This window comes from Oncorhynchus mykiss, chromosome 5, assembly GCF_057628025.1.
Source record: "Oncorhynchus mykiss isolate SJ-2025 chromosome 5, ASM5762802v1, whole genome shotgun sequence".
NCBI lineage: Eukaryota > Metazoa > Chordata > Actinopteri > Salmoniformes > Salmonidae > Oncorhynchus > Oncorhynchus mykiss.
Genome location: NC_143026.1, coordinates 14,956,104 through 14,979,212, shown reverse-complemented (window position 1 = coordinate 14,979,212; position 23,109 = coordinate 14,956,104). Strand labels below are relative to the sequence as shown.

General features: G+C 45.4%; 1 protein-coding gene across 1 annotated transcript in view; it reads right to left on the bottom strand.

Annotated features, from left to right (window-relative positions):
• eeig1b (estrogen-induced osteoclastogenesis regulator 1b) overlaps window positions 1-23,109 on the bottom strand; it is a 76,568-nt gene that overhangs the window by 17,332 nt on the left and 36,127 nt on the right. The window contains exons 3-4 of the mRNA XM_090233830.1: window positions 2,397-2,517; window positions 1,415-1,444 (exon numbers count right to left, since the gene is read on the bottom strand). Of these exons, the coding sequence (XP_090089956.1) occupies window positions 1,415-1,444; window positions 2,397-2,517 (151 nt within the window). The remainder of the gene's footprint in view (window positions 1-1,414; window positions 1,445-2,396; window positions 2,518-23,109) is intronic.

Here is a 23,109-nt window from a genome sequence, read left to right as displayed (position 1 = left end):
AGTGAGGTCTGCACAACGCATCACCGGGGGCAAACTACCTGCCCTCCAGGACACCTACACCACCCGATGTTACAGGAAGGCCATAAAGATCATCAAGGACAACAACCACCCGAGCCACTGCCTGTTCACCCCGCTATCATCCAGAAGGCGAGGTCAGTACAGGTGCATCAAAGCTGAGACCGAGAGACTGAAAAACAGCTTCTATCTCAAGGCCATCAGACTGTTAAACAGCCATCACTAACATTGAGTGGCTGCTGCCAACACACTGACTCAACTCCAGCCACTTTAATAATGGGAAATGATGGGAATTGATGGGAAATGATGTAAAATATATCACTAGCCACTTTAAACAATGCTACCTAATATAATGTTTACATACCCTACATTATTCATCTCATATGTATACGTATATACTGTACTCTATATCATCTACTGCATCCTTATGTAATACATGTATCACTAGCCACTTTAACTATGCCACTTTGTTTACATACTCATCTCATATGTATATACTGTACTCGATACCATCTACTGTATCTTGCCTATGCTGCTCTGTACCATCACTCATCCATATATCTTTATGTACATATTCTTTATCCCCTTACACTGTATAAGACAGTAGTTTTGGAATTGTTAGTTAGTTTACTTGTTGGTTATTACTGCATTGTCGGAACTAGAAGCACAAGCATTTCGCTACACTCGCATTAACATCTGCTAACCATGTGTATGTGACAAATAAAATTTGATTTGATTTGATTTGACCTAAAAACTTAGGTCAGGGTCACTGAAGAGCTAAAAGGTTTCTTCACACAGTTTACTGTCAACTAGTGGAAACACTATAAACCACAAACACTACAGCTGGAAAAGCAGTAAGGAAGGAAAAAAGTTGTCCACGTCACTGCACTGTTTTCCCCACCTTCCCCAAAAGGCCCATCCTGTGTCACAAGGCTTTGTCACATGTACGTCATACTAGTTGGCTTGAGCTATGGACCCAATTCCCTTTTACATGACTTTAACCACAGTGGTTTTACTGTTATTGGGGCTGTAAAATGTACTGTATCACACACACACACTGACTCATCTGCTCCAGATATACTGTACATATGGTGTGTGTTTTTGGTTTACACTATCCTTGTGGGGACCAGAAGTCCTCACAAGGACAGTAAAACAAGCACAATTGCTATTTTAGGCTTAGGGGTTACAATTAGGGTTAGCATTAGAGTTAGGCTTAGGGGTTATGGGAATCAATTGTTTGGTACCCACAAGGATAGTAAAACAAGTGTGTGTGTGTGTGTGTGTGTGTGTGTGTGTGTGTGTGTGTGTGTGTGTGTGTGTGTGTGTGTGTGTGTGTGTGTGTGTGTCAACATTAGTAGAGGCATGCTAAAAGAGGACATGTCACATATTTTTGTCTTACCTTTGAAAACGTCTTTCCTCCTTTGAGCTCCTGCAGTGACAAGAAGAAGTGGATGAAATGCATGAAGCACAAACACTTTCTTTCCTTCTATAGTCTATTATTGTACATAAAGTTAAGCAGCTAGAATTCATATTTCAAGTGATTTCTAACACGAGGAGACTAAATAAAACAAAGGAAGAATCCTTTTTTAACAGTTTGATTATAAATGATCATGTTAAGCTTGTCATGCTCAATAGTATTACAGAATGTGGCTTTAACAGTGAGCACTTGTTTGCTACACTGTTGGAATCATAGAGTCCCCACTCCCTACAGATAAACTGATCTGAGATCTGAGGACTCCATGTCATAATAGCAGATATGCAGCTGTGTGATTATAGCCATGCCCTGATCTCCAGTCAGCCGTTACTGATACATGTAAGGGAAATGTTCCGCAATCCCATATTTGCTGATACCATGGTAACGAGAGGAGTAATATAACTAGCATTGTAAACAACAAGCAACAAAAGAGTCCATAGACAGAACTAAGCTGTCTGCAACAGTGTGTAGATTTGGGAATGGGAACTAAGGGAACTAATCATATTTCAGACATTGAAAAACACCTGCCAAGGTTGATCCAGTGTGTAGGTGTGTGAAAGGTGTAGGAAGGTCTCATTCATTTACATCAGAGTTAGAGGTAAAAGGTTAGGGAGTAGGCTTACATTACCACAGAATGCCTTATACAGGAGTAATTATAGGTCAATTACCTTGTATCTGGTAATAAGGTACCTATGACACACTTTTGAGGCAGAGAGAGAACTTGGGCAATGACAAGCAGTGAGGAAAAAGATGCCCAAAATAACTATATCATATCTTAAAAAGACAGGACACAAGGCAACTTTTTCTCAGTGAGTAGGTTGTTTTCCCTAAGAAAATGTCACCTGTAGAGTATCATCATTAGGCACTGTAAAATACTATAGCAGGGGTTGATGGGAGATGTCGTTACCTTGCGTACAGAGACCCTGCAGATGCAGGGGTCCAGGACTCCAGTGGTGGGACTGGCACTCATCTTACAGATGAAGGAGAACTTCTTCTTCCAACGAACACAGTTCTGTTGGACCTCCTCCCTACAGACAAAGAGAGAGAGAGAGAGAGAGAGACAGAGAGAGGGGGGAGATGGTTAGGGTCATTCATCATCATCAATACATTTTTTGGGTCATCATAATTGACATCATTGAAGTCATCACCACTACCATCAACATTATAATTTTCCTGATTACTATATTTATCATCATGATCTTCATCATCCTCAACATTAACATTATCTTCATCAATCATTATTCTTTTACCATTATAATTAGCAATATTGTCCATTTCCTGAGCTGTGTTTATGGCCACCTTCTGGCAAAAGCGTATTGTACAGTACATAATCAAGACCCATGACCAAAAGCACAGCAAATGAAAACCACCTGCTTTTCTGTTGTAAAAGGGACTATTACACACTTCGGATACATTACCCTGCCAAATATAGAGTTCTGCTGCGTGGAAAGCCCCTTACTTTTAATGTTTAATGCTGCTGCCTCCAACTGCTAAGTAAAGATTGACATCTAAAGTCAGATTCCACACAACTTAAAGTGCATGCGTGTGACTGTTCAAGTGTGTCTCTGGTCACTAAGTGAGCTTTTACGTAACTAAACGCCTCGGGGCTCAGGGCTTCTAAGAATCCTTTTCCCATCCTCTCTCTTTCTCTCCTTCCCTCTCTCTCTAAAGTCCTTCCTGTTGAGCCATGCCCACAGACAAACAGCTACAGTGTAGAGGCAGCCAGCTAGTGCAAAATCACTGCATTGTAGTCCTGCCTCAATGCCCATCAGTTTGTACAGGGGCCTTGAGAAAGCCAGAGGACAGTGGCTGCGTTCCAATACTCTTAAATGGCCTCCTTTCTTTTATGATCTCTTTATCACGGGTGATGTGAAACAACTGGATAGGGTGAAACAATGTTGATTTCATCTGCCAAGAGGAGACGAGGGCTGTGTTCCGAATCGGGTACCACCTGTTTAGTACTTGCATACTGCATGAGTATGCACTTTCTCAACTATCACGACTACAAGTACATACTACTTTGAATACTATTTAGCATGTTAATATTTCGTTTTCCTGCAAACAATAATGAGTCGTTAGGTCATCCCCGTGTCGTCACAAAATGGTCGCCTAAAGCTGTCGGGATGTTGTGTCATGGTCCCCTGGAGGTTTTGTCTGCTTCCTGGTTTGTCCTGGGGACATCGCCAAGGATGTTTTTAGGACCCAGAGAACGTTCCCTTGGGACCATCATACATCGTCTTAAGGACTAGTAAAATGAAAATCCTGAAAATGTCCTAAAAAAGGTCCTGACACGCTCCTCAGTGACGTCCAGCTAACTTACATGGAACTACACAAACATCCCCAAGAGAACGTCCCCTTAGATTGTTCTCAGAACGTCAGTGGGATAACGTCGCACCAACACTTTGTATATCGTTTTTGCTAGCCCCTATGCTTTCCTTTAACGATGGGATATAACATGTAAAATAAACACTTCCTGGATAGTGTGCAACTGTCTCATACTAGTTTTTTCCGGCAAATGTGCCGTGTCTTTCTCAGAACAGCTCCCACTCCTTCTATTCCCAGAAGAACCCTGGAGGTCAGATAAGACTCCGTCCTCAGTCGTCAATCTCAGCTGTCAATCACAAATCAATTAGTTCCCCAGTGAATCAGATGCTGAGATAACGGGCGAGCTGCTGAGGTTGCCCTCTGCCTTATTGGTGCCGCTCTCTTTTTATTTCATTCTCTCCATCTGAGTCACTGCAGCAGAACAGTGAAAGTGGGTCAGTGTGTCCTTTTCTCACTCCACAAACACACATACAGCACACACATGCAACCTTAGGCAGACTGTAGTGCCCGGTTTATATTATGCTCAGAGAGAGAGAGAGAGAAAGATAACTGAAACCTACTTTGCAGATCAACCTTTGAACACAGTCTGTCATCCCAGTCATAAGACATGTTGTTAAGGGAATGGGTGCAGCAGGGCATGTTGTTATGGGGACGGGGTGCAGCAGGGCATGTTGTTATGGGGACGGGGTGCAGCAGGACATGTTGTTATGGGGACGGGGTGCAGCAGGACATGTTGTTATGAGAATGGGTGCAGCAGGACATGTTGTTAAGGGAATGGGTGCAGCAGGACATGTTGTTATGGGAATGGGTGCAGCAGGACATGTTGTTATGGGAATGGGTGCAGCAGGACATGTTGTTATGGGGTCGGGGTGCAGCAGGACATGTTGTTATGGGAATGGGTGCAGCAGGACATGTTGTTATGGGAATGGGTGCAGCAGGACATGTTGTTATGGGGACGGGGTGCAGCAGGACATGTTGTTATAGGAATGGGTGCAGCAGGACATGTTGTTATGGGAATGGGTGCAGCAGGACATGTTGTTATGGGAATGGGTGCAGCAGGACATGTTGTTATGGGAATGGGTGCAGCAGGACATGTTGTTATGGGGACGGGGTGCAGCAGGACATGTTGTTATGGGAATGGGTGCAGCAGGACATGTTGTTATGGGAATGGGTGCAGCAGGACATGTTGTTATGGGGACGGGGTGCAGCAGGACATGTTGTTAAGGGAATGGGTGCAGCAGGACATGTTGTTATAGGAATGGGTGCAGCAGGACATGTTGTTATGGGAATGGGTGCAGCAGGACATGTTGTTATGGGGACGGGGTGCAGCAGGACATGTTGTTATGGGGACGGGGTGCAGCAGGGCATGTTGTTAAGGGAATGGGTGCAGCAGGACATGTTGTTATGGGAATGGGTGCAGCAGGACATGTTGTTATGGGAATGGGTGCAGCAGGACATGTTGTTATGGGGTCGGGGTGCAGCAGGACATGTTGTTATGGGGACGGGGTGCAGCAGGACATGTTGTTATGGGAATGGGTGCAGCAGGACATGTTGTTATGGGAATGGGTGCAGCAGGACATGTTGTTATGGGGACGGGGTGCAGCAGGACATGTTGTTATAGGAATGGGTGCAGCAGGACATGTTGTTATAGGAATGGGTGCAGCAGGACATGTTGTTATGGGAATGGGTGCAGCAGGACATGTTGTTAAGGGAATGGGTGCAGCAGGACATGTTGTTATAGGAATGGGTGCAGCAGGACATGTTGTTATGGGAATGGGTGCAGCAGGACATGTTGTTATGGGGACGGGGTGCAGCAGGACATGTTGTTATGGGGACGGGGTGCAGCAGGGCATGTTGTTAAGGGAATGGGTGCAGCAGGACATGTTGTTATGGGAATGGGTGCAGCAGGACATGTTGTTATGGGAATGGGTGCAGCAGGACATGTTGTTATGGGGTCGGGGTGCAGCAGGACATGTTGTTATGGGGACGGGGTGCAGCAGGACATGTTGTTATGGGAATGGGTGCAGCAGGACATGTTGTTATGGGAATGGGTGCAGCAGGACATGTTGTTATGGGGACGGGGTGCAGCAGGACATGTTGTTATAGGAATGGGTGCAGCAGGACATGTTGTTATAGGAATGGGTGCAGCAGGACATGTTGTTATGGGAATGGGTGCAGCAGGACATGTTGTTATGGGAATGGGTGCAGCAGGGCATGTTGTTATAGGAATGGGTGCAGCAGGACATGTTGTTATGGGGACGGCGTGCAGCAGGACATGTTGTTAAGGGAATGGGTGCAGCAGGACATGTTGTTATGGGAATGGGTGCAGCAGGACATGTTGTTATAGGAATGGGTGGAGCAGGACATGTTGTTATGGGGACGGGGTGCAGCAGGACATGTTGTTATAGGAATGGGTGCAGCAGGACATGTTGTTAAGGGAATGGGTGCAGCAGGACATGTTGTTATAGGAATGGGTGCAGCAGGACATGTTGTTATAGGAATGGGTGCAGCAGGACATGTTGTTATGGGAATGGGTGCAGCAGGACATGTTGTTATGGGGACGGGGTGCAGCAGGACATGTTGTTATGGGGACGGGGTGCAGCAGGACATGTTGTTATAGGAATGGGTGCAGCAGGACATGTTGTTATGGGAATGGGTGCAGCAGGACATGTTGTTAAGGGAATGGGTGCAGCAGGACATGTTGTTATAGGAATGGGTGCAGCAGGGCATGTTGTTATAGGAATGGGTGCAGCAGGACATGTTGTTATGGGAATGGGTGCAGCAGGACATGTTGTTATGGGAATGGGTGCAGCAGGACATGTTGTTATGGGGACGGGGTGCAGCAGGACATGTTGTTATAGGAATGGGTGCAGCAGGACATGTTGTTATGGGAATGGGTGCAGCAGGACATGTTGTTATGGGTATGGGTGCAACAGGACATGTTGTTATGGGAATGGGTGCAGCAGGGCATGTTGTTAAGGGAATGGGTGCAGCAGGACATGTTGTTATAGGAATGGGTGCAGCAGGACATGTTGTTATGGGAATGGGTGCAGCAGGACATGTTGTTATGGGAATGGGTGCAACAGGACATGTTGTTATGGGAATGGGTGCAGCAGGGCATGTTGTTAAGGGAATGGGTGTAGCAGGACATGTTGTTATGGGGACGGGGTGCAGCAGGACATGTTGTTATAGGAATGGGTGCAGCAGGACATGTTGTTATAGGAATGGGTGCAGCAGGACATGTTGTTATAGGAATGGGTGCAGCAGGACATGTTGTTATGGGAATGGGTGCAGCAGGACATGTTGTTATGGGGACGGGGTGCAGCAGGACATGTTGTTAAGGGAATGGATGCAGCAGGACATGTTGTTACGGGGACGGGGTGCAGCAGGACATGTTGTTAAGGGAATGGGTGCAGCAGGACATGTTGTTAAGGGAATGGGTGCAGCAGGACATGTTGTTATGGGGACGGGGTGCAGCAGGACATGTTGTTAAGGGGACGGGGTGCAGCAGGACATGTTGTTAAGGGAATGGATGCAGCAGGACATGTTGTTACGGGGACGGGGTGCAGCAGGGCATGTTGTTATAGGAATGGGTGCAGCAGGACATGTTGTTATGGGGACGGGGTGCAGCAGGGCATGTTGTTATGGGGACGGGGTGCAGCAGGGCATGTTGTTATGGGGACGGGGTGCAGCAGGACATGTTGTTATGGGGACGGGTGCAGCAGGACATGTTGTTATAGGAATGGGTGCAGCAGGTCATGTTGTTATGGGAATGGGTGCAGCAGGGCATGTTGTTAAGGGAATGGGTGCAGCAGGACATGTTGTTATGGGAATGGGTGCAGCAGGGCATGTTGTTATGGGGACGGGGTGCAGCAGGACATGTTGTTATGGGAATGGGTGCAGCAGGACATGTTGTTATGGGTATGGGTGCAACAGGACATGTTGTTATGGGAATGGGTGCAGCAGGACATGTTGTTAAGGGAATGGGTGCAGCAGGACATGTTGTTAAGGGAATGGGTGCAGCAGGACATGTTGTTAAGGGAATGGGTGCAGCAGGGCATGTTGTTAAGGGAATGGGTGCAGCAGGACATGTTGTTAAGGGAATGGGTGCAGCAGGACATGTTGTTATAGGAATGGGTGCAGCAGGACATGTTGTTATAGGAATGGGTGCAGCAGGGCATGTTGTTATGGGAATGGGTGCAGCAGGACATGTTGTTATGGGAATGGGTGCAGCAGGGCATGTTGTTATGGGGACGGGGTGCAGCAGGACATGTTGTTATGGGAATGGGTGCAGCAGGGCATGTTGTTATGGGGACGGGGTGCAGCAGGACATGTTGTTATGGGGACGGGGTGCAGCAGGACATGTTGTTATAGGAATGGGTGCAGCAGGTCATGTTGTTATGGGAATGGGTGCAGCAGGGCATGTTGTTAAGGGAATGGGTGCAGCAGGACATGTTGTTATGGGGACGGGGTGCAGCAGGGCATGTTGTTAAGGGAATGGGTGCAGCAGGACATGTTGTTATGGGGACGGGGTGCAGCAGGGCATGTTGTTATGGGGACGGGGTGCAGCAGGGCATGTTGTTAAGGGAATGGGTGCAGCAGGACATGTTGTTATAGGAATGGGTGCAGCAGGACATGTTGTTATGGGGACGGGGTGCAGCAGGGCATGTTGTTATGGGGACGGGGTGCAGCAGGACATGTTGTTATAGGAATGGGTGCAGCAGGACATGTTGTTATAGGAATGGGTGCAGCAGGACATGTTGTTATAGGAATGGGTGCAGCAGGACATGTTGTTATGGGGACGGGGTGCAGCAGGGCATGTTGTTATGGGGACGGGGTGCAGCAGGACATGTTGTTATGGGAATGGGTGCAGCAGGACATGTTGTTATAGGAATGGGTGCAGCAGGACATGTTGTTATGGGGACGGGGTGCAGCAGGGCATGTTGTTATGGGAATGGGTGCAGCAGGACATGTTGTTATAGGAATGGGTGCAGCAGGGCATGTTGTTATGGGGACGGGTGCAGCAGGGCATGTTGTTATGGGGACGGGGTGCAGCAGGACATGTTGTTATGGGAATGGGTGCAGCAGGACATGTTGTTATGGGAATGGGTGCAGCAGGACATGTTGTTATGGGAATGGGTGCAGCAGGGCATGTTGTTATGGGAATGGGTGCAGCAGGACATGTTGTTATGGGAATGGGTGCAGCAGGGCATGTTGTTATGGGGACGGGGTGCAGCAGGACATGTTGTTATAGGAATGGGTGCAGCAGGTCATGTTGTTATGGGAATGGGTGCAGCAGGGCTGTCTAGAGCACTGAGTCAAAACACCTCACTGCAGTCCCTTCAAGACCAAACTGAGCAGCTATGAGAAGAAGAAAAAAGTCAAGTAACACACATCACAGCATCTATTTCTAAAAGACTTTCCCATGACACTGGTTTCATAAACCAGGGAGAAGTGGGTTTCACCTTCTTCTCCAGTCTTGGGTATTTTATGTTACACAAGTGTCAACTTCAGTATAACTATTAACACACTGAGTCAGAGGGTGATTACTGTAAATTCTTTACATTTGAGTTGTTTAGCAGAAGCACTTATGTTCAGATAGCTAGGTGAGACAACCACATCACAGTCGTAGTGAGTACAGTTATCAGCAAAGTCAGTGCTGATAGGAAAAGACAAGTGCAAATAGTTTTTGTGTTTTTATAATATTTTTGGGAGGCGGGGGGGGAGAGGGGGGGGGCTGACTGAGATGTCTTATTTAAGGTGTAACTCACAGCGTTTGAACTATTTTCCAGATATGAAAAAAAAACAGACAATCATAATATCATAGATTAGATAGATTATATTTAGATCAAAATTCCATGACGTACAGTAAGGTATTGTTGGCAGAATAGATGATTGCAGTTCAATGCATGAGTAATATAATTCACCAATACATTTCTTGGTAGTCCAAAACAGACTGTTATCAGGTTGTAAATCACAGCTGGCCTGGTACATTGTTTGCTGCGTCCATTCGGGATGCGCTGTCAGTTTCAATGACTCAATATTTTGGACAAAAACGGATTAATATCACTAAGGCTTGGAATGTCAATACATTCCAAGCCTTACTAGCAAGTCAGTCATACCGTGGCTTATAGGTTATTTATTTAGCAAGCTAAAAACACAGAGCCTTTAGACAGAATGTTAGATAACTAGCTAGCTAGCTTCTGGGAGGATGCCATGTAATTAGAGGAGTGAGTGAGTGACCAATTTTTGTTCCCCTCATATCGTTTTTCGGTGGCTACAGCTAGAGACGCAGGTGTCATTTGGTTAGCTAGCAAGAAATGTGAACCGCTTTGCTAGCTAGCTATGCTGAAATTGAACAACTGTTATCCAGTTAGCATATCTCCTACGTTCGTAAATTCACTCTGGCTATATACTCAGATTTCTGAGCACTCTCATCTGAGTGTGCCAGAGTGCAGAATAACTGATGAATTTATGAACGTGCAACAAACGCTGAATATGATCGTTCTCAGTAAATAGTGCAGTGTGCGCTCTGAACGCTCGGAAAGAGAAAACCCTCTGTATTTACCAACATACAATCTGACAACACCATTTACGAACAAACCCTTAGTTGTCAATTAAATGTACTGAGTGGGAGCTGACCTCTCGTAGGGGTGGGAAGAATGGAGAGACCAAGAGACCAAAGGTGGCAAAACAGACTGCTCAGGTTGGGATGTAGGGTTTGACCATAGGCTAAAATTGTGTTTAGTCCTGTACAGGGCAGTTAACCATGTTTACTGACCCCTGTAAACGAGCACTCCCTATGAAACTGAGCAAACAATTGGAGGTATGCAACAAACACCAACACAAACCTTTAACTATTGAATCCTTTCAGATCAGTAGTCATGAATCACAGTAGTGGAGGAAAGGAGGAGGAAAAGAGTATTGGTGCTACACTCCGAATCTGACAACAAGGGTATATCCATATATCCAAGTATATCCTCTGTATATCCATACAGAGGCCACACTTTTTATCAGAAAATGTTAACTTTCACTACTTCCTCTATCTTTGCCAGAAATGGCTCTGAACTATATGTTCCTTGTTCATTAATAGTGAGTGAGGTTTTGTGGTCAAGCGAGGCCTTTTCCACTTTTTTGGGGGGTGTCTGTCTCTCTTGCTCAATCTTCCTCTATTTTATCTTCCTCTCTTAACTTTATTCTGCCCTCCGACAGACAGACAGACAGACAGACAGACAGACAGACAGACACCAGAGACAGTGAGCCCAGATGTAAAACATATATTTGTTTTTCTAAAAAGGTAATTCATCAGTTTTTGTCAGTTTTGTGACTCAGTGTATGTGTGTATATGTTCGTGGGTTTGCATGCATTTTCACAACACTAATTCCAGTGACCTCATCTTAAAACAATGAAACAAACAGTGGGGTAAATGACCATTTTCCAGATGTGTTTGCATGAGTCAGTTTTGTTGTCATGGTAACAATAAAACATGCACCTGCCTGAGCAGTTTTGTGTATGATGTCACAAGCCAACACTGTGATATCACCTGCATCATACGGAACCAGAGCTTGGAAGGCCATGGAAACAATCAGAAACATTCTAGAATTCCACATTCTAAATTAGCCAGATTCAACATTCCCTTCATAACCACCTAAATCTTCTGAGAAGACCTGTTGTTTTTGAAACATTCTGAAAATCTTTGGAATTGCAACAATGCTAGTGGAATTCAATATGGTTCCACGTGTTGTGCACTTTCATTTTTTTATTTTACCTGTTTTTAACCTTTATTTAAACTAGGCACTTTGTGCCTGACCAATAGGAGTTTGACTTGGACTAGGACTCTGGCTTCGAGTCCAACTTTGACTCGGAGGAAGAAGATGGGCCCAGAGAGGTCGGTCGCTTCATCCAGCCTAGACGTCCCCCTGTCCTCCCTTGCTGGTCATAGAGCTCTAGTGGCCAGGATACCATGGCGTTGTCCCAAGGGCTGAGCTGGAACAGGCAATGGCCCAGGCTAGGCAGGCAGTAGCTCCTGTGGCCCTGGAGGTCATGCAAGACACTTGTTGTGTGTCTGTTTCTGTGGTATCTGGGGTGGTTGGGAGCAGAGTAAAAGACACATTTCCAAGTACTATTCTACTCCATGTCTCTATAGTGTCAAAGGCCTGCTTTAGCAGAGCTGTAGAATCAGCCACTTCTAGCCTCCCTGGAGTCTTTTCAGCCAGAAGACATGCCCCTCCAAGAGGACGAGAGCATCAGAGGACTGACACCTGACTCACCTCTAGAGTTACCATCACCTGATAGAGGCCCAGGGAGTCTGACCCCTGACCCTCAACTGATCCAAGCTGCTGCCAGCTAGAGTGCAACCCTCTGAAGAGGAGGAAGTATGAAGAGGACAGTGTGCTAGCCCCAAGTGTCTCGCGTAAAAGGACCCGAGAAGAATCAGACCATGGCCCGGGAACCTACGACTGCATCGATCCAAAGAGACCAGTGAGGAGAGTGACTCGACTCAATCGAAGTCAACCAATCTAAACCAAACGTTGCTGATGTTGAGTGTTAAGTGTAGCATTCGTTATTGCACATAGATTGGAAATAAACACATTTCTTTTTTGGGGGGTCCTTATAACTTAAAATAAGATTTTGATGATTGCTCATTGAGCAATGTCAAAGCAATGAATATTGTAGTTACAACACACAGAAACACAAACACACAAATTAATATGAAAAGGTTAAAAATCCGGCAGCAGTGGGAATAGCAGGACGGAAGGAGGGAGGGAGTCTGTAGAAATTAGACGCACAATCGCACACACACAGCACAGATCTGCTGACGTGGCCGTGCGATCCAGTAGGGCTGCTGCACTCACTGGGGACAAACCAGCTCCCGGAGAGGGGAAAGAGTTTACACACGGACGACCAAAGGCACATACACAAATGGGTGAACACACACACACATACTTCACAGTTCGCAAGAAAGACCCATACCGCGTAACACAATGTACAGTAAGTACCTCTATTAGAGGTCAACAGTACAAAGAAACCAAGCTGCATGTGCTGTGGAACACAGACACGCAAACAAAAACACACACAGACACGTGGGCACCCAAATACAGATGGAACACATCTGTCTTCAATCTCAGCTGCCAAAATATAAAAGCTCATGATAGATTCCAGGGAACATCTGGATGGAATGGAGAAAGAGAGAGAGAGAGATGGAGGGAGAGAGGGAGGGAGAGGGGGATAGAGAGAGAGAGAGAGAGAGAGAGAGGGAGGGAGGGAGAGGGGGATAGATGGAGACAGAGAGAGAGAAAGAGAGAGAAGGAGAAGGAGAGGGGGAGAAAGAGAGAGAGAGGTCACCCACAGCACATGGCCTACAACAGAGCCTGGACCTGCTAGAGCAGTACTGCCAGATCTGGGGCTTGGCAGTAAAACCCCATAAATACTAAAATAATGATTTTCCAGAGAAGATCCAGATCTCAGGGAATTAGAACAAAGTTCTCAATTGGTACAAAATATATAGAGTACTGCACACACTAGTACTTACGGTTAAAATTAAGCTCAACTGGACACCTTAATGATGCAGTGAATGAACTGAGAGAGAAAGCGCGCTGGGCATTCTACGCCATTAAAAAGCTAATTCAAATTGAAATACCTAATTGAATATGTCATTGAACCAATTGCACTTCATGGCAGTGAGATGTGGGGTCCACTTGCAAAACAACCACCCAATTGAAACCCTGAATACAGAGTTCTGTAAGATTCCCCTACATGTCCAGAGGAAAACTACAAACAATGCATGCAGGGCAGAATTAGGCCAATATCCACTAATAATAAAAAAGAGCAATGAAGTTTTGGAAACATCTAAAATACAGCGACCCCCTCTCATATCATTACCAAGCCCTGCAATGCCAAGAGCTGAGCAAAGAAAAGAGTCCCCTCATCCAGCTGGTCCGGGGGCTGAGTTCACAAACCTGTTCTACTAACACACTGAAACCCCAGGACCAGAACACCCAATCAATCAGAATAAACCAAATTACAACACAGTCAAAACAAAACTACATTGCTTATTGGGAAACACAAGCACAAACACAAAACAAAATGCAGTGCTATCTGGTCCTAAATCGACAGTACACCGTGGCTAACTATTTGACGATGGTTACTGGTCAAAACCTTGGAAAAATCTTGACAAAGTACAGGCTCAGTGAGCACAGCCTTGCCATTTAGAAGGGTAGACACAGGAAAACCTGGCTCCATGTAGAGGAAAGGCTGTGTAACCACTGCACAACAGCAGAACCTGACTCCATGTAGAGGAAAGGCTGTGCAACCACTGCACAACAGCAGAACCTGACTCCATGTAGAGGAAAGGCTGTGCAACCACTGCACAACAGCAGAACCTGACTCCCTGTAGAGGAAAGGCTGTGTAACCACTGCACCACAGCAGAACCTGGCTCCCTGTAGAGGAAAGGCTGTGTAACCACTGCACCACAGCAGAACCTGGCTCCCTGTAGAGGAAAGGCTGTGCAACCACTGCACAACAGTAGAACCTGGCTCCCTGTAGAGGAAAGGCTGTGCAACCACTGCACAACAGTAGAACCTGGCTCCCTGTAGAGGAAAGGCTGTGCAACCACTGCACAACAGTAGAACCTGGCTCCCTGTAGAGGAAAGGCTGTGCAACCACTGTACAACAGCAGAACCTGGCTCCATGTAGAGGAAAGGCTGTGCAACCACTGTACAACAGCAGAACCTGGCTCCATGTAGAGGAAAGGCTGTGCAACCACTGCACAACAGCAGAACCTGGCTCCATGTAGAGGAAAGGCTGTGCAACCACTGCACAACAGTAGAACCTGGCTCCATGTAGAGGAAAGGCTGTGCAACCACTGCACAACAGCAGAACCTGGCTCCATGTAGAGGAAAGGCTGTGCAACCACTGCACAACAGTAGAACCTGGCTCCATGTAGAGGAAAGGCTGTGCAACCACTGCACAACAGTAGAACCTGGCTCCATGTAGAGGAAAGGCTGTGCAACCACTGCACAACAGTAGAACCTGGCTCCATGTAGAGGAAAGGCTGTGCAACCACTGCACAACAACAGAAACTGAGATGGAGCTGCATTTCCTGACAAAATGTGAAAAATATAAAACAATTAGAGTGTGTCATTTCCCCAACTTTGAAACGGTGTAAATATCCAAAATAACCTTTGGCAATATGTACATTGTTACGTCATGCCAATAAAGTAAATTGAATTGAATTAAATTGAGAGGGGGATAGAGAGAGACAGAGAGAGAGAGAGAGAGAGAGAGAGAGAGAGCGAGAGAAAGAAAGAGAGAGAAGGAGAGGGAGAGAGAGAGAAGGAGAGAGAGAGAGAGAGAGAGGAGGGGAGAGAGAGTAATTGTTATTTTCTAGTATTATTATTATTGTTATTATTATTATATTATTATAGTAGTGGTACGGGTAGTAGGGGTGATGGTAACTATAGCAGTTTAATGATGGTGGTGGTAGTACTAGTATTAATGATGATGATAGTTGTAGTACTGATGTAATAGTGAGGATGACAGTTAATTATAGTAAATTATTCATGGGTTTCAAGTTCCATGTTTAGACTTTTATCATCCCTATTATTTATTCTGTTTCTACTATTGACTGTTACCATTTTATTGTTATTATTGTTTGTATTTTTTTTGTATTATGATTTACTACCATTTTATATTATTATTCATTATTTTATTACAATGTATATTGTATACATTGTTGCTCTGGCAATATTGACACAATATTTTTCATGCCAATAAAGCAGCTTGAATTAGAATTTGCGAGAGGGGAGAGGGGGGGAGAGGGAAAGAGAGAGAGGGAGAAGAGAGAGAGAGGGGGGAGGAGAGAGAGAGCAGGGGAGGGGGAGAGAGAGTGAGAGAGTGAGAGAGAGAGCAGGGGAGGGGAGAGAGAGTGAGAGAGAGAGAGAAAGAGAGAGGGAGAGAGAGAAAGAGAGAGAGAGACAGACAGAGTACAGTAAGAGAGTGGTTATATACTCTGAAGACACATATGCATGCAAACACATCTGGAAAATTGTCATTTACCCCACTGTTTGTTTCATTGTTTTAAGATGAGGTCACTGGAATTAGTGTTGTGAAAATACATGCAAACTCACGAACATATACACACATACACTGAGTCACAAGTTTACATTGCCTCTCATTAACAATGCTGAGGAGTTCCTTCAACGGTAACCAGAGCCAGATGAAGACATGATAAAAACCGAACGGGCAGATTAGGAAAATCATGTTCTCACACATCACCCAAACATCTGCTGAACACCCAGCCAACCTTTAGCTGGGGTGTATTCAATGAGGTGAACGTTGTGTATTATGTGTAACGTTGAGCCCTTCTGAAAAGAGCCCTGGAATCATTCCAAGAGATAGGGTTGTCACTAGTTACTGGTTAGCACAGCCACAAATGGCTAAACCCTGCCTATTTCAACAATTTATTTTCTTAAAATCTGATTTTAAACCTAACCCTAACCACACTCTTAACCTTATGACTATCCCTAACCTTAATTTCCCCCCCAATATAGGCCATTTTGACTTTGTGGCTGTGGTAACTAGTGACAACCAAGTGATAGAGGAAGAAGGGAAAGGAAGAGACCTACTATCCTCAAACGTGATTGGAAGAGAACCATGTGGGGGCGTGAATGAATAATTCAAAGGCTTTCTGTCCATGTTGAAAAACAGGAAAGGAAACAGGAACACAACACATGGTAGTACTGTGGAACGATGACTCATGTATCTCTTTAGGCTTCTGCATCCTTCTGTTCACACAGAACAAAATGAGTGGTGGATGGAGAGAGAGAAAGACTGAAAAGTAGAGGAGCGTGACCTGCTTCTTTCCCGTGCTCCTTTGACCCTCTTCATTTTCTAACAGTTCATAGTTCTTCAATTTAACAGACCCTCTTATCCACAGCGACTTACAGGAGCAATTAGGGCTAAGTGCCTTGCTCAAGGGCACATTGACAGATTGTTCACCTTGTGGGCTCAGGGTTTCGAACCAATGACCTTTTGGTTATGGGCCCAACGCTCTTAACCACTTAAGCACTTTTCCAGGAACCACTTCAGTTCCAGTTCCAATCTCTACTCCAACTCTCACTTGATAGTTATTGTTGGGATCATCTAAACGACTCGGACAGGTGTTCATATACACAGGGAACGGAGAGCACGCGCCTTGACACGAACACCATGCAGACATGCTAGCTATGTATCTTGAGTAAGTGCTAAAGCATGCTACATAAACACTGCCAGCCACGCTCACTGATAGTCACTACTGACAGCACGGTTATAGTGCACTCCTAATCCTGACCTGACCATACCATAAAATACCAGGTATCACACACACACACACACACACACACACACACACACATGCATGTACGCACGTGCGCATGCACACACACACACACACCTGCCAAAAGAATGTGTCAGTTTGTCCAATAAAAGCAGGAAGTGAATGTGTGTGTCTGTCAGAAAGAAAAAGAGAGAGACAGTGATGGAGAGACAGTGAGAGAGAGACAGTGAGAGAGAGACAGTGAGGGAGAGACAGTGAGAGAGAGACAGTGAGGGAGAGACAGTGAGGGAGAGACAGTGAGGGAGAGACAGTGAGGGAGAGACAGTGAGAGAGAGACAGTGAGAGAGAGACAGTGAGGGAGAGACAGTGAGAGAGAGACAGTGAGGGAGAGACAGTGAGGGAGAGACAGTGAGGGAGAGACAGTGAGGGAGAGACAGTGAGGGAGAGACAGTGAGGGAGAGACAGTGAGGGAGTGACAGTGAGAGAGAGACAGTGAGGGAGAGACAGTGAGAGAGACAGTGAGAGAGAGACAGTGAGGGAGAGACAGTGAGAGAGAGACAGTGAGAGAGAGACAGTGAGGGAGAGACAGTGAGAGAGAGACAGTGAGGGAGAGACAGTGAGAGAGAGACAGTGAGGGAGAGACAGTGAGGGAGAGACAGTGAGGGAGAAACAGTGAGGGAGAGACAGTGAGAGAGAGACAGTGAGGGAGAGACAGTGAGGGAAAGACAGTGAGAGAGAGACAGTGAGGGAGAGACAGTGAGGGAGAGACAGTGAGAGAGAGACAGTGAGAGAGAGACAGTGAGGGAGAGACAGTGAGGGAGAGACAGTGAGGGAGAGACAGTGAGAGAGAGACAGTGAGGGAGAGACAGTGAGAGAGAGACAGTGAGAGAGAGACAGTGAGGGAGAGACAGTGAGTGTGTAGGAAGGAGTGGTGATACTGTAGTCATTACTCCTCAAAATGTTTACAGTTCAACGTGGCACAGGACTCTTCCTGAGAACTCGTTGGTAAAAGGCAGCCTTGGGACATGCCCCCCCCCCATGTCCCTACATTTCCCTATTGTATCATATTTCTTCCATCTGTTCACAATAATATACCCACTTTTTTTACAACTTCACCAAAGTAAACATCTGGCCAGAAATAATGACTATGGCTTTTTCACCCTCTCCTTCTCCCTTCTCCTCATCCCTCCTCCCCTTTCCTTTTGCTCAATTTACCCAACGTCCCCCCAAGGGGTTTGGCAGGATTAGAAGAATAGAGAATGGGACAGAGAGAGAGAGAGAGAGAGAGGGAGGTTTTGAACCATGAGTTTCTTTGGCACGAGCCTGTGTAGCTATCATGTCTGCTCAAAGTAGATATACTGTACTGTATTTTTGGCACTGAATTTTCTGAAGCACAGAATAGAAAAAAACTCCCATGTGAGACAGTGACCTAGATTTCCCAACAGCTAACAAAATCGTCAAGCACGCCTGAAAAGTGACAGCATAAAAATAACCGAAAAGGTGCCTACATTATAACCTAGCCTGGTCTCAGATCTGTTTGTGCTGTCTTGCCAACTCCTAGGGTCAATTGGCAAGACAGCACAAACACATCTAGGACCAGGCTACATATATCCAAATAGAAGATGATGATCGTCTACTGACAAGACACCAACTAAATTCTGGCATCAAACATTTATTTATAAGTGTTCCAATTGGGAAGTTGTCATTTCTATTTCAATTTCTACTGGTTCTCTTGTTCCTGGTAGTGTCTTGTGGTGTCTACTGGTTCTCTTGTTCCTAGTAGTGTCTTGTGGTGTCTACTGGTTCTCTTGTTCCGGGTAGTGTCTACTGGTTCTCTTGTTCCTGGTAGTGTCTTGTGGTGTCTACTGGTTCTCTTGTTCCTGGTAGTGTCTTGTGGTGTCTACTGGTTCTCTTGTTCCTGGTAGTGTCTTGTGGTGTCTACTGGTTCTCTTGTTCCTGGTAGTGTCTACTGGTTCTCTTGTTCCTGGTAGTGTCTTGTGGTGTCTACTGGTTCTCTTGTTCCTGGTAGTGTCTACTGGTTCTCTTGTTCCTGGTAGTGTCTTGTGATGTCTACTGGTTCTCTTGTTCCTAGTAGTGTCTACTGGTTCTCTTGTTCCTGGTAGTGTCTTGTGATGTCTACTGGTTCTCTTGTTCCTAGTAGTGTATACTGGTTCTCTTGTTCCTAGTAGTGTCTACTGGTTCTCTTGTTCCTGGTAGTGTCTACTGGTTCTCTTGTTCCTGGTAGTGTCTTGTGGTGTCTACTGGTTCTCTTGTTCCTGGTAGTGTCTACTGGTTCTCTTGTTACTGGTAGTGTCTTGTGGTGTCTACTGGTTCTCTTGTTCCTGGTAGTGTCTTGTGGTGTCTACTGGTTCTCTTGTTCCTGGTAGTGTCTTGTGGTGTCTACTGGTTCTCTTGTTCCTGGTAGTGTCTACTGGTTCTCTTGTTCCTGGTAGTGTCTTGTGATGTCTACTGGTTCTCTTGTTCCTAGTAGTGTCTACTGGTTCTCTTGTTCCTGGTAGTGTCTTGTGATGTCTACTGGTTCTCTTGTTCCTAGTAGTGTCTACTGGTTCTCTTGTTCCTGGTAGTGTCTTGTGATGTCTACTGGTTCTCTTGTTCCTAGTAGTGTCTACTGGTTTTCTTGTTCCTGGTAGTGTCTACTGGTTCTCTTGTTCCTGGTAGTGTCTTGTGGTGTCTACTGGTTCTCTTGTTCCTGGTAGTGTCTACTGGTTATCTTGTTCCTGGTAGCGTCTTGTGGTGTCTACTGGTTCTCTTGTTCCTGGTAGTGTCTTGTGGTGTCTACTGGTTCTCTTGTTCCTGGTAGTGTCTTGTGGTGTCTACTGGTTCTCTTGTTCCTGGTAGTGTCTTCTGGTGTTAACTGGTTCTCTTGTTCCTAGTAGTGTCTTGTGGTGTCTACTGGTTCTCTTGTTCCTAGTAGTGTATTGTGGTGTCTACTGGTTCTCTTGTTCCTAGTAGTGTCTACTGGTTCTCTTGTTCCTGGTAGTGTCTTGTGGTGTCTACTGGTTATCTTGTTCCTGGTAGTGTCTTGTGGTGTCTACTGGTTATCTTGTTCCCGGTAGTGTCTTGTGGTGTCTACTGGTTCTCTTGTTCCTGGTAGTGTCTTGTGGTGTCTACTGGTTCTCTTGTTCCTGGTAGTGTCTTGTGGTGTCTACTGGTTCTCTTGTTCCTGGTAGTGTCTTGTGGTGTCTACTGGTTCTCTTGTTCCTGGTAGTGTCTTATGGTGTTAACTGGTTCTCTTGTTCCTAGTAGTGTCTTGTGGTGTCTACTGGTTCTCTTGTCCCTAGTAGTGTCTTGTGGTGTCTACTGGTTCTCTTGTTCCTAGTAGTGTCTTGTGGTGTCTACTGGTTCTCTTGTTCCTAGTAGTGTCTTGTGGTGTCTACTGGTTGTCTTGTTCCTAGTAGTGTCTTGTGGTGTCTACTGGTTCTCTTGTTCCTAGTAGTGTCTTGTGGTGTCTACTGGTTGTCTTGATCCTGGTAGTGTCTTATGGTGTTAACTGGTTCTCTTGTTCCTAGTAGTGTCTTGTGGTGTCTACTGATTCTCTTGTTCCTAGTAGTGTCTTGTGGTGTCTACTGGTTATCTTGTTCCTGGTAGTGTCTTGTGGTGTCTACTGGTTCTCTTGTTGCTGGTAGTGTCTTGTGGTGTCTACTGGTTCTCTTGTTCCTGGTAGTGTCTTGTGGTGTCTACTGGTTCTCTTGTTCCTGGTAGTGTCTTGTGGTGTCTACTGGTTCTCTTGTTCCTGGTAGTATCTTGTGGTGTCTACTGGTCCTCTTGTTCCTAGTAGTGTCTTGTGGTGTCTACCTGTTCTCTTGTTCCTAGTAGTGTCTTGTGGTGTCTACTGGTTCTCTTGTTCCTAGTAATCTCTAGTGGTGTCTACTGGTTCTCTTGTTCCTAGTAGTGTCTTGTGGTGTCTACTGGTTCTCTTGTTCCTAGTAGTGTCTTGTGGTGTCTACCTGTTCTCTTGTTCCTAGTAGTGTCTTGTGGTGTCTACTGGTTCTCTTGTTCCTAGTAGTGTCTTGTGGTGTCTACTGGTTCCAAGGTCGGTCAGCCAGACTGGGCTTGATAGACCAAGATTTGGTAATGGAAGCACATGACAGTTGCATAACAGGTTTGTGTATACTGTAACTCTAACCAGAGATGGTGATAGTATTACAGCAATGTGGCAACAGACTCAATCAGAACAGTCAGTCAGAGCTTCAGCCAGTCTGTCGATGGGTCCAAAATGGCTCGCTATAGAGTGCAGTGCACTACTTTTGACCAGGACCCATTGAGCTCAGGTCAAAAGGAGTGCACTGTGTAGGGAATAGGGTGACATTTTGGGACAAAACTGTCACAAATACACAACATAACTAGAGGAGAGAACAAGAAAGAGATCTAGAAGAGAGAGAAAAAAAAGATAGACAGGATGGGATACATGGAAAGAGAGCACAATGGGGATGCAGAGATATGGGGAAAAACCGAAAGAGGAGATAGCGAGACAAAAATAAATGAGGAAGCAGCCGGAGAGAAGGTATACCAGTCTAGAAGGTATACCAGTCTAGAAGGTATACCAGTCTATAAGGTATACCAGTCTAGAAGGTGTACCAGTCTATAAGGTATACCAGTCTAGAAGGTGTACCAGTCTAGAAGGTATACCAGTCTAGAAGGTATACCAGTCTAGAAGGTATACCAGTCTAGAAGGTATACCAGTCTAGAAGGTGTACCAGTCTAGAAGGTATACCAGTCTATAAGGTGTACCAGTCTAGAAGGTATACCAGTCTAGAAGGTATACCAGTCTAGAAGGTATACCAGTCTAGAAGGTGTACCAGTCTAGAAGGTGTACCAGTCTATAAGGTGTACCAGTCTAGAAGGTATACCAGTCTAGAAGGTATACCAGTCTAGAAGGTATACCAGTCTAGAAGGTGTACCAGTCTAGAAGGTATACCAGTCTATAAGGTGTACCAGTCTAGAAGGTGTACCAGTCTATAAGGTATACCAGTCTAGAAGGTATACCAGTCTAGAAGGTGTACCAGTCTAGAAGGTGTACCAGTCTAGAAGGTATACCAGTCTAGAAGGTATACCAGTCTAGAAGGTATACCAGTCTAGAAGGTATACCAGTCTAGAAGGTATACCTGTCTAGAAGGTATACCAGTCTAGAAGGTGTACCAGTCTAGAAGGTATACCAGTCTATAAGGTGTTCCAGTCTAGAAGGTATACCAGTCTAGAAGGTATACCAGTCTAGAAGGTATACCAGTCTGGAAGGTGTACCAGTCTAGAAGGTATACCAGTCTATAAGGTGTACCAGTCTAGAAGGTATACCAGTCTATAAGGTATACCAGTCTATAAGGTATACCAGTCTAGAAGGTATACCAGTCTAGAAGGTGTACCAGTCTAGAAGGTGTACCAGTCTAGAAGGTATACCAGTCTATAAGGTGTACCAGTCTAGAAGGTATACCAGTCTAGAAGGTATACCAGTCTATAAGGTATACCAGTCTAGAAGGTGTACCAGTCTAGAAGGTATACCAGTCTATAAGGTATACCAGTCTAGAAGGTGTACCAGTCTAGAAGGTGTACCAGTCTAGAAGGTGTACCAGTCTAGAAGGTATACCAGTCTATAAGGTGTACCAGTCTAGAAGGTATACCAGTCTAGAAGGTATACCAGTCTATAAGGTATACCAGTCTATAAGGTGTACCAGTCTAGAAGGTGTACCAGTCTAGAAGGTGTACCAGTCTATAAGGTATACCAGTCTATAAGGTGTACCAGTCTAGAAGGTGTACCAGTCTAGAAGGTATACCAGTCTATAAGGTATACCAGTCTAGAAGGTGTACCAGTCTAGAAGGTGTACCAGTCTAGAAGGTGTACCAGTCTAGAAGGTATACCAGTCTAGAAGGTATACCAGTCTAGAAGGTATACCAGTCTAGAAGGTGTACCAGTCTAGAAGGTATACCAGTCTATAAGGTGTACCAGTCTATAAGGTGTACCAG